The sequence below is a fragment of the Miscanthus floridulus genome, chromosome 9 (assembly GCF_019320115.1).
Source record: "Miscanthus floridulus cultivar M001 chromosome 9, ASM1932011v1, whole genome shotgun sequence".
Classification (NCBI taxonomy): Eukaryota; Viridiplantae; Streptophyta; class Magnoliopsida; order Poales; family Poaceae; genus Miscanthus; species Miscanthus floridulus.
This window is the reverse complement of record NC_089588.1, coordinates 9,583,270-9,595,355: the sequence shown is the minus strand read 5'-3', so window position 1 is coordinate 9,595,355 and position 12,086 is coordinate 9,583,270. Positions and strand designations below refer to the sequence as shown.

Sequence of the window (12,086 nt, the reverse complement as noted above, 5' to 3'; positions counted from 1 at the left end):
ACATCTAGAGGTTAAAACACGGTGCCGTCCACTCCTTCGAACAGTCCTTATACAGGGGATCAATTGTCGCCTGCTTCATCTCTCTGAAATTGTCCAGACACCTCGAGGACCCAAACAGAACGTCGTCGTGGTCGAGACGGTTAGCAAGTTCCTCAAAAAGCTCTGCATCCTCGGGCTCACCATCCCAACCACCATTGTCATCTACCATGTTTTGGAGCAGATCATCCATCGTGATATAATCACGATTTGCATTGTCGCCAGCAGTAGTGCCGTGCCTACTGGCTGCTGCTGCTGAAGAGGGTTGTTGTCCTCTGTCATGTTCTGCATTCACCGCCGCCGTCGATGTCATCGACGAGTTTCGTCCAGATGCACCGGTGGCACTCGGATCTGCTTCGCCATGAAACTTCCAGACGGTGTAATCCTTGATGAAACCATACAACATCAAGTGAGATTGCACCACATTATCTTCCTGGGCAAGCTTGTTCTTGCAGCTATTGCATGGACAAATGATGCGCTCCCGATTCAGACTCAGACGATGCTTTTTTGCAGCGGCAACAAACTTTCTCACATGATCCAGGTAAGACAGATCCAGCCTCGATGTCTTGTACATCCATTCCATGTCCATGACCGCGAACCTAGCTTGCACACACAGTGAAAATGGCATATAATAAGCAGAGAAGTATGGAAAAAATGCAGCCGGGTAGCTTTAGATAACCAAGGCAGTTTCTTTGAACCAACCACCTCAGGTAATGTATTAAACGATGCGGTTGGCTTAGGGCAACCGCCTAACCGAGGCGGTTATGTTACATTACCCGCCTCGGTTAAGTATTAACCGAGACGGTTGTTGGGCCGGCTACCCTGCCACGATTAACCGAGGTGGACAACTGGCCCAACCGCCTCAGGGCCTATTTTGCAAATGCCTTGTGAAAGTTTTTTTTGTAGTAGTGTATTTTGATCAATAATATACTAGCAACGAGGTACATTAATTAATTAACAAGTACAGTATAATCGACTGAAGATCTGTTTGATCACCTACAAGGCTAGAACTAAAGTTTAGTTGAAATAACGTTTAGGTGGCTAAAAGTTTAGTCCAGTGCTGCTCCCCGCCCCTATCTGATTACATTTACGTTGCACCTAAAAGCATATAGCTTTAATTTTCTGGACAAAGACTCTTGTGCACCTTTAATCTACATTAGTTCACCTTTACCAACTAATAATAACACTACGTCAGAAATGGTTTTTAGGGGCGGCTAATAAGCATTTGTAGGGGCGGTTCGACAAGCCGCCCCTACCATACCGTCTTTACAAATCATGTATTTATAGGGACGGTTCCCAGACGGCCCCTACAAATCAATTTGTAGGGACGGTTGGTACCGTAGCCGCCCCTACAAATCGATTTATAGGGGCGGTCTGGGAACACCAGCCGCCTCTACAAATCAATTTGTAGGGACGGCTACAGTACCAACCACCCCGACAAATCATTTTTCCGCCAAAAAAAATTTAAATTTACAATTCAAATTCGACCAGAACATATATTTTTCATGCACAACTCCATCATGACTTATCTTCTTCTGCGATTGTACTGAAACTCAATGACAATACACATTTATTTATACCAGATTATAACAAATATTCCATGACAATACACGGTGCAAATTATTGTGCTTGCTGTTCAATTAAACTATGAGACTGCACATAGGTATATGAAAAGTAATCTGAAAACCAATCTTCGCTCGATGCAAGTAACACAACAGAGAACAAGACACACCGCAACAATTGATGGTATATCTGCTCGACCTGGAGAACCATGTGAAACATCCATGCCAAGAAATAATGTTGGTCTTTGGAGTCACAGCTGGTATCATTTGACGATGTTCCAATGATAGTTTAGAGTTCATTCCACCAAGCTAGTCGACAGGAAAAATCATATTAGTCAAGAAAAAAAACTAATAACAGGATATATGTTCCAACAAGCTGCGGCCACAAATCAGATGTTGACAAATGTATACCTTAGCATTAATTTTTAGAAGAACATTGGTGAAATATTGATCATTCATCTTATTACTGGGAGCTGATGAAAGATGTTACTATCTTGATAGAGTTCAAAGCATTCCAACACCTGGCAGACAAGAATTAAGGCCTACAGACAACCTTTATAATGCTGATCGTAATCGAAGAAGCTTGTGATACAGGAAAGTATCAGCCGATTAGAACAATACATAGAAAATTATTAGGGAATTTCAAAACTAATAATCAATACACTATAAAAGGTCAAAACAAAGAAAATTTTGGTTCTAAATTAATATAACAACTAAAGGCCACTATCATCTCATTTTGACAAACCCTGGCCATGTAGCTTCTTTGTAATATTTAAGGAAACAATTCAATAGTCCAGCCTTTCAGATCATAGGGTACAGATAATTATTACATATGTATGTGGAGGAACAGCTAGCTTGCACGTGATGGGAGCAAAGACCAAAATTGACTCCAGTACTAATATGTCTGAGCTAAAACAGGCCCACCTATCTATCACAATTTGATTTGAAAATCGACATGCATCTGCATGCATACCTGCAATACAGAAAAATTATGCAGATCCTCTGCTGGGATCTAGCTTATGCAGATCCTCTGCTGGGATCTAGCTTTAGGTAACCATCTGATGGTTCTTACTGATAATAAAAACACAAATATATTAAAATACCTCTTATAGCACATGCATATTAGGATAACATACAATCCTACAAATCAGACGTTGAAGCATGCAACAAGGTGCACATCAAAAGTTACATAAAACAGCACATTCACTTCCTCATGAGACTTGGCTTCAGAAACTTCAGAAATTGCATGTGTCACTAATAGGCTGACCAAAATGCTTTAAGCAAATGGGTAGCAAACATATAGCATGACAAAAAAATAGATGTGTCAAATCTTACAAAGCTGCTGCTTTTGGATTGCAGAAGGTTCCTTCTTGATGACCCATCATCCCAACTGTGTAAGCTTCAATATTGGAGACAGGTCTCTTCTTCACCTTCTCATGTTCCAGAAAAAGAATAACATGTTTCCTCACAAAACATGAACGCAAACTCAATTCGCAGCTCTATAACAATTCAACATGTGCTAGTTTCGTGCTTATTTAATTCTATCTAAAACATAAGCAATATTCAACATGATCAACAGACATATTCAACACACAAAGGCAACAGAGAAGATGTATCAGAAACTTGCAAAGTGGAAGGATAATTACAACTACGATTTACCTTCTCAAAGCAAGTTCAAGTGCAGCAGCAGTGATGGTGTATTAATAAGCAACAACTCCTTTTTGCAGACTTGGTGACTTCAGAGCTAATTTGGGAATAACTTGAATCAATACAGGTAACTGTTACCGCACATATTTGTAGTAGAGAGCATGATGATAAATGCAAGAACATGGAACATGACAGATCTAATGAAATTTAGTGAAAAAAGCTGAATCTATATAGTACCTGTTACCAAACAATTTGCAGTAAATCAGCAAGATAAAATGCAGGAACATGGAAAATGTCAGATCCAACGAAATTTGAGTGAATAAAAAAACATTATAGCATCTGTTACCCCACAAATTATAGTAAAGCTGTAGGATAAATGTAGGTACATGGCAAACGACAGTGGTAAGCAATTATAATCAACATAATACAAGCGCTCAGTAGTTTGTATTCATTTTAGGTGCTGTAAGGATTAATTTTGGAACAAATAAAATTATAGAAAAAATATTTAAAGCTGCAAAGTTATACGAAATACAAATGTGATGCTTCAAGATTTTATCAAATCACACAGTTACCCTTATAACCACAAATCCAGATGCAAGTCGTGAGTTTACAATCATAAGAACAAATAGGGAAATAAAATTGCAAGTTTGCTTCTTTGTTCCACGTTCTCCCATACCTTACGTTGCTTTAGTTGGATCCATGTAGTGGTGATGGAGCAAGATTTCTTCAAATCCTACAGCTTGCATCAAAATCAGAAATTCATAGTCAAATCAGGACCTCCGAATCATAGGAAAACAAAAAAAAAAGCAAAATTTCCCTTTTTTCCCACCTTCTCTCTCACCTTGGCTGCTCCGTTTGCATCCAGAGAGGGGGAATGTAGCACGGATCTGCAATGAAGGATATGATCTATGGAGGTGGGGATTAAAGAGAGAGGGAATCGGAGGGGGCTAAGCAAATTGTAGAACGGGCCCTGTGATTTGGGGGAAAACTGAAACTAGGGTGTGCGGCTTGGTGCTGCTAGCTTCTTGCCCATGGGGTGGCAGCGGGAGCAGCACCAGGGGCCGAGACGGGTGGGAGTGGGATACGGTGGCGATGGGTTCGGAGACGAAGGCGATGACGGTGGCGATGGGTTCGGAGACGGTGGCGACGATGACAGGGGCCGAGACGGGTGAGAGCCGGATCTGGTGCGGCCCTGTTGGATCCGCCTCCTCGCCGTAGATCCGCCGCAGATCCGACTCCTCACTGTAGATCCGCCGCCTCCGTTGCCGGCGCGCCCTCTGCAACCGTTGTTCGCCGGATCCACCGGGGAAGAGGAGGGAGGGAGGGCTCGGGAGAGCGGATCCACCCTGGAGGAGGAGATCCGTGTGGCCTCGCGCCAGATCAGCACCGCCCATGCACGGAGACGGCCGCGTCGGTGGAGAGCCGCTCTGCTTCGCGCCGCCCCTGCCCGGTGAGGGCCGCGCCAGAGGAGGTGCCAAGAGCCATCGCAGCAGCAGCCGGGGGCACGAGGGCCCTCGCCGCCTCCCGCCGGGGCCAGTCCCGCGCCGCTGCCCGCGCGTGCCAGCGGCCATCGCCCTGTCGGCGTCGGGAGAGCGAGGGAGGGAGAAAGCGAAGAGAACGGAGCGGTGAGCAGAAGCCTCTAGAATAAGGAGCTGAGCCGAGTATTTATTCGTTGGATTATTTGTAGGGGCGGCTGATTATTGAACCGCTCCTATAAATCTCAACATCGGGGGTGGCTGGTGAGTGAGCCGTCCCTATAAATATGATCCATTTGTAGGGGTGGCTCGTATGACCAGCCGCCCCTGCTGTTTTATTTGTAGGGGTAGCTGGTCTCTGGGCTCTCGAGCACGTCACTGTAGGGGCGGCTTCATCACCCGTCGTATCTAAAAAAAATTTATTCCGTTGCTAGAAACCGTTTTTTACGTAGTGTAAACTAGCTAATTGCTAGTTGGGTTGAAAACTAAAAAATTAATCAGATTGCTTTTAGTCACAGGCCCTGATACTACTAGCATGGAGGTACATTAATCCAGTATGGCTGCGTGCGCACGATCTCCAAATCTTGTTGGTCGTGAACCTGGACAATCTCCATGGTTTGCTCCTTAACTTCATATAGATGCATAGATCCTCCATGTCGCCATCCACTAATTCCTCTCTCTCGAGTATATACATGTTGTTAGCACTGCAATGAGTCAGTCCTATCTCTTCCTTTGACGTGGGAGGCCTTGATTGCACTGATTCGGTTGGCTGCTTCTCTCATGGTCATCCGCTCACTTGGGAACTGACGCGTACAAGACAGTGCTACTTCTACTAGAGACAACAAGCATTGGTGAACTATTGTTGAGGCGGGCTTGCATTCATCCTGTAGTGAAGCGTCAATCACTTGCAGTATCTGATCTGGGAAGCTCCTCTCAACGAAGCTAATAATGCTTTGTCCGTTTTCAAACATAGGGTCCGTTGGTCTTTTCCCAGTCAACATTTCTAAAAGTAAAACTCCAAAACTGTATACATCCCTGCATGTTGATGGGCGCCCACCTCCAGCGTACTCTGAAAATAAGTAAGACATATAAGTTCATGTATGTAAGTTCAAGTATGTAACTCTTGCAGTAATGTTATAATGCCATAAACCTTTTGATATGATGAGTCAAGCAAGCAAGCAAGGTACCTGGAGCAATATACCCTATAGTTCCCTTCACACGCCCAGATGAACTACTGCTGTATGCATGTCGTCGGCCAGTTGTCGTACTAGAACGATGATAGAAGCTTGCAATGCCGAAGTCCCCTAGACGAGCGTTCATGTCATCATCGAGGAGGATATTACTCGGCTTCACGTCACAATGGATAATAGGCTTCCCACTGTCATTGTGTATATAATCTAAAGCATCAGCTATGTTAACAGCTATGCATATTCTTTGAGCTAAGCTCAAATTATTTGGACCTTCCCCATCTCCTTTTTTATGCAACCATGTGTCTAGATTTCCATTAGGCATATATCCATAAACTAGAGCTTTGAATGTATTGCCTCCAGTTTGAACTGACGAGCACGCTGTTATTATAGGAACTATATTACGATGCCGAATGCTTCTTAGTGCTTCATATTCTGATAAGAAACTTTTCTTTGCTGCCCGCGTGTCGATATCAAGAACCTTCACAGCCACTTCCAGTTTATCCTCCATTAAATTTCCTCTGTATACTGAACCGTAGCTTCCTCTTCCAATCAGGTTAGATTCAGAGAAGTTTTTTGTGGCTTCAGCTAAATCATTGTAAGACACTTTAAGGAACTTATCACCAAAAGGAGGCAATAATGTTGAATGCGCTCCTTTATCCTTCACCTCAGCTATAAAAAAATAGCCCAATACTGTTAGAGACATCAAACCAAATATTGGAACCAGTATCTTGATCAGGTAATATTTTCTTTCTCTTCCCCGAGAGATAGTAGTAGTAGGGCATGTAGGCATATGTAAATGTGGTACACCTCCACAAAGTCCTTGGTTCCCCACAAATGAGAGCGAGCTAGCATTTCCAAATACTCCAGTTGTCGGTATTTCACCTTGTAGATTATTATATGATAGATCCAGTTGGGTTAGATGCTGAAGCTGGCCTAAATCTGTCGGGATGAAGCCTGACAGATTGTTATGTGAAAGATTGAGCATGCTCAAGCTCTTTAGATTACCCAAAGACATTGAAATATTTCCTGTCAGAAAGTTACGATCCATTTGGATGACTAGTAACCCTACACATCTTCCCAAAGTATTAGGAATCTCCCCAGTAAGCTTGTTTAATGAAAACTGAAGGTCAGTAACTTGTTGAAGGTTACCAATCTCTAGAGGTATCGGTCCTTGTAAATTATTGTAGGACAAAATACATTTGACCATGGTGGAGCCAGAATGAAATATCTCCTTAGGAATAGAACCCTTTAGATTGTTATAACTAAGGTTCAACTCTAAGAGAGGGAGGCTTCCCAGACTAGGAGGTATAAGACCTTCAAATTTATTTTCCGCCAGAGTGAGATATAACAATTGAGTAAGATTTCCAATGGAGGAAGGAATTGGCCCAATTAAATTATTGGTCTCAAGAGATAACTTTTGTAAGTTTTTTAACTTCTCGCACCATTCTTCAATTGTACCAGTCAGATTGTTGTTAGCTAATTGAAGTGTTATTAATCTACTGAGGTTCCCTATGCTTCTCGGAATTGTACCTGATAAGTTATTTGTATCAAATATTAGTTGTGTTAGATTGGTGGACAGGTTGCCAATTGTATTTGGTATATCTCCTTGTAAATTATTTGCATGTAAATCGAGCACTTCCAAACTCCTACAGTGGGACAGCTTGTCTATAAATTCCCAGCTCTGGCTATCTCTTGCTTGGAGATTGTTTCCCCCAAGGTTTAGATAAGTCAGTGCCCTGAGATTACCAAAAGAACTAGGAATCTGGCCTGTAAAATTATTTTGTGACATATCTAGATCGAATAGATTTGAAAAATTGCCTAAGGAAGGTGAAATATGCCCCTCAAACATATTTTGAGACATATGAAGTCTCGCAAGACTGGGGAGTTCATCACCAATGTTAGACGTCAATTCCAAGCCGCCTAGCATGTTCACAGCAACGTCTAGTGTTCCGAGAGAAGACAGGTTGAAGAGGGTACCCGGGATTCCACCTGAGAGCATATTTGCACCGAGAAATAGCTCAAGCATACTTGAAAGTTGCCCGAGCTCACTAGGAATGCTTCCTGTGAGCTGGTTTACTGCAAGATTTAGAAATAATAGTTGGCTGATATTTTTTAGGTTTGATGGAATAATTCCGGTGAGATCATTGTTGGAAAGTTGTATGGCGAGTAGATTGGGCAGAAGGCCCAAACTGGAAGGAATTTCACCTTTTATGAAGTTTCTAGATAGGTCTACTCCCTGTAGATTGGAACAATTTGTAATGGCATCCGGAATGGTGCATTGAAGTAGGTTGTTTCTCAGCTGAAGGAACTGAAGTCTTCGTAGACGGTTGAGGGGAGGCAACCCGCCCGAGAAGAAATTTGTGGACAGTTTCAGTTTGTTAAGAAAGGTTAGGTTTCCGAGGGAGGCTGAAATCGGACCTGACAAGCCATGGTCACTCAGGTCCAGCACTGTGACTCTCCCTGGGTGCCTTAGGCTGCAGGTCACGCCGTTCCATTGACAATAGGGGGTGGTCGTGTTCCACGATCTCAAGGCTCCATTTGGATCAAATGTGGCCTTCTTAAAATCGAGCAATGCGAGCTTGTCTGTTTCATTCCCGGGGACCTCTAAGCAATGGGTTCGATCAACTCCATAAAGCATAAGCAACGATGCTATGAGAATAAGCATGGCAAGTTGCGCTGTTGATTCGGCAGACATTCACCTGCAAAATGTAATAAAGTATAAACATTGCGACATGCCTAAACTCCCACCATGGTTGCCCTCAGTTACTTCCTATCATAATGGCAAGTTTGCAGTATATTTCTTTCTGTTTCGTACAAAAAGATAAAGTATGCGAACCCATATAAATTTAAATCACAACTGTTAAGTTCTTTTTTTTAGATAAAAAAGGTTAAGTTATCGCTTGACTAAGTGCAACTCCACCAAATTTAGAATAAGAATCCCCTCTCCCTAAACATGTAATATGGTAGGAGATAGTGGGTAAAAAAAATGTTAGACATGTGTCGAATATTATGTACGAGTTCGGTTATGCTAGGACTCTGAGTTATATTTGACAGTATAGAGTAGAGTTGGGGCGAGCTGTGTAACCTGGCTTCCTCATAAATATGAAAGGACGGTTGTTGTTGTAACCATGATGACATAGCGACATGTTCGTGGGAGGGCGGTGCCATGTTGCCGGGACCCAAGAGCGGTCGGTGTTGCTGGTACTGAGGAGGAGCGCCCCTAGTACTCATGCATGCCCTGTGGACATAGACTTCGGCTGAACCTAGTTAACAAATATCGTGCCTCTGGTGTCATCCGTGATCTTGTATATTTGTCTCGGTAGATTTAACTGACGCGTGAAGATTAGCATCGCCGTGGGGCTAATTTCTAACAAAAAAACACTCTGCAAACAGATTGAAAAAACAACCCCTTTTCTATTTTTTTTCTCAATTGAGAAAAATCATCTCTCAATCCCCTCTAGAAAAAAGATGCTACATCCATCATCTTTCCCTAATTTTTCTCGTAATTAAGAAAAATCATCTCTCAATCCTTTTTAGAAAGGGGATGCACGCTAGTTACTTTTTGCACGCCACCTCTGCCACGCCAGGGGTGCAGCAGCCAGCAGGGCGTGCCGGTCGGGCGAGCAGGCCTGCCTCGTCACGTGCCGAGAGAGGAAGAGAAACGAGAAGAAAGGAGACGAGCTAGTGGGCCTTGTGCCATGCACCAACAGAGAAATGAGAAGATTGGAGAAAAGAGATTTCGTTCATATGGGTCCTACATATAAAGGAGATGGTGAGCTTTGTCAATCTGCTACAGGGCCTCTTTGGTAAGGATTCCAGAGGATTCAGCGCCTCCTGACGCATTCACTATTTATAAGAGCTAGTTTTGTCTCTCTTCCGGCTCCATTTCATAGAGCCAGCAGGAGACGGTGAAGCTAAAATTTTTTGCTTCACCGGTTCCTACTGCTCTGTGAGAGAGAGGGAAGAGAGAGAAAACTAGCTTTAACGAATAGTGGAGCTGAATCCGCTAGAATCTATACCAAAGAAGCCCACAGTACACATCTCTTATATTTTGCAATTCTATTTTTTTTTCTAATCTCCTATATTAAATTTTAAGGGAAAGAAAGAAAGGAGATACTTGCCAAGTCCCAACGAAAGAGAGGTCGATAGCAGGACATGGTAAAAGCCTGGGCCTTGGATCAGTTTCGGATTCTTAAAAAACAGCTTTTATCTCTAGTTTCTAAAATCTGGATTCTAAATATAAATTGGTGGGGTGTTTGAATCCCTCAATTTTTGAAAATTTGACTTTATTTATTGCTCTATGGGTCAGAAGAAATTGGTAAAAGCTGAGTACCAACATATTCCTGTTTTTTTTTTAAATCCGGCAAAAACTGGCCTGTTGAGTTGCCACCTAGTTTTCAAAAGTGAGATTCTTAAAAACTGGCAAGAATTGGAGGGAACCAAACAGAGCCAAAACGATACATATATATTGTAAAACAGTAGGAGAAAGAAGAGGGCACCTAATTAAACTGCCCCGGAGGCCGGAGCACAGAACGAGGCAGCCTTTTGTGCTTGATTGATTCTGCCGGATGGTGCACAACTTTGAGTCGGTTTGGCTGGTCAGCTGAATGAGGCACCATTGGGGGTTTAAGAATAGTTTTACAGCCTCCTGACGTCCACATACTTGCCCTGTCATGCCTTATCTTCTCAGCAGTCTACTGCGCTTCCATCTTCCGACAAAAGGCATCGCTATCTGAGCTGGACAAGATTGTTGCCACGTTTTGTCCAGTTCTTTAAATGAACAGAGAAAGGTGGCGCTGATGTCACACCTGTCTCGTGAGGTTTCAATGCTGACAATTCTCGGTTTATGGAATGGTTTACGGCCTATACCTGCTAGGTTCTTCGAATGTGTCGTGTGGGCATGATTCATTTATGGGTTATTTTCACAATGACGGGCTAAACGGGTCAAGTTTTAGATTGTACGTATCCGATCGAACAGAAAACAGTACCGTACCGTCTCCGTCGAACAAACAAAAAAAAATCAGAGGATGCGAAATCGAAAGCCTGACCTCGTGGATTTATCCTGTTCGTTTCGGCTGAAACGATCGTGGATTATTATTGTTGACTGGTTTGGTGTAAGAGAAAAATACTATTCTAACTTATAATTCACGATAGTTTACGACCAAGCGAACATGCTATTAGTTAAAAGTGGAACTATCATAAATTTAATTAATTTTAAGTTGATGTTGTTGGGCTCTCCATCTCTGGCTCGCTGCTGAACTGCAACCCGTTATAGGGCCCGTTCTGGTACACGGACGCCGCGGAGGTGGATTCCGAACGTGTAGTCGCCCGGTGATGGGTCGCCGGGGCTCCGCCATGTCGTCAGGTGCCGGTCGAGCCCCGTGGTCAGGTCCCACCCGAGCTTCATGCCCGAGAGCAGGGTGTCGGACGGGTAGCTCTACGGACGGTGGAGCGAAGAAATTACCGAACTACCCTTTATTTTCAATAATATCTGAAAATTACCTAAAAGTTAATAGACGCTGATCCTACATGTTTTGGTACTAGTGCCACGTGTTTTGGTACTTGTGGGTACTGGTACTTTTTTATTGGTATTTTTTATTTTTCCAACGTCCAATCGAACCATCAGACGGTACATATTTTTTCCAACCATCTTATCACAAAAAACAGCACAGCCCAACGACGAGCCCGTACAGGGCCTGCTGTCGAGCCCAACCAAGCCTGCGTCATCTGGATCTGCCGCCACCGCCGTCCTCGTTGTGGATCTGCCGCCGGGGCATGGCCCCCGCTGGTGCGACCTTCTGGATCCGCCACCGAGGCGTGGCCCCCGCCGGCGTGGCTCCTGGATTTGCCGCCAAACCCTCCACGCCGTGTGCACAGGGAGGCGCGCCGGATGCGCTGTTGTCCATGCCGAATCCGCTACGTCCTCACCAGATCCGGGTGGATCCGCTTCTCGGGTGGCGGATCCACGTCGGAGGCGTGCAGTCGTCCGCTCCGTGCCCTCCGCCGCCGTCGGAGACGCAGGTGGTGCGCGCTCGTCGTCGGACGCCGGTGGTGACAGTTCCATGCGTCCCTCCACCACCGGGGCACGTGGCCCAATGCCACCGAGAGAGTGAGGGTGAGAGAGATGGAGAGAGGCATAGATGCCTGAGGTGAGGGCAAGAGAGAGATGGGTGGGA

The 12,086-nt window shown here is 44.1% G+C and overlaps 1 protein-coding gene across 21 annotated transcripts; it reads right to left on the bottom strand.

The window, feature by feature from the left end:
- Positions 1–1,577: 1,577 nt before the first annotated feature.
- On the bottom strand, positions 1,578–10,546 carry LOC136483379 (receptor kinase-like protein Xa21). 21 transcript variants are annotated; one of them, XM_066480428.1, is made up of 7 exons: positions 10,410–10,546; positions 5,908–8,609; positions 4,087–5,789; positions 3,258–3,978; positions 2,934–3,028; positions 2,010–2,140; positions 1,578–1,907 (listed from the first exon to the last, which is right to left on the bottom strand). In XM_066480428.1, exons 2-3 carry the CDS (start codon positions 8,603–8,605, stop codon positions 5,419–5,421), a joined length of 3,069 nt encoding a protein of 1,022 aa, XP_066336525.1. In that variant the 5' UTR covers positions 8,606–8,609; positions 10,410–10,546; the 3' UTR covers positions 1,578–1,907; positions 2,010–2,140; positions 2,934–3,028; positions 3,258–3,978; positions 4,087–5,418. The 21 variants fall into 21 exon arrangements, with proteins under 21 accessions (XP_066336525.1, XP_066336524.1, XP_066336521.1 ...); XM_066480427.1 differs by having other exon boundaries at positions 2,010–2,119; XM_066480424.1 differs by having other exon boundaries at positions 2,010–3,062; positions 3,258–3,342; positions 3,922–3,978.
- Between the last annotated feature and the right edge of the window lie 1,540 nt (positions 10,547–12,086).

Bases quoted from the DNA above. Each gene is read 5' to 3' on its own strand.
- LOC136483379 (XM_066480415.1), bottom strand. From the start codon at position 8,605: ATGTCTGCCGAATCAACAGCGCAACTTGCCATGCTTATTCTCATAGCA. The intron at 5,790-5,907 runs GTACCTTGCTTG...ACTTATTTTCAG, and splicing joins TATAGGGTATATTGCTCCAG to AGTACGCTGGAGGTGGGCGC.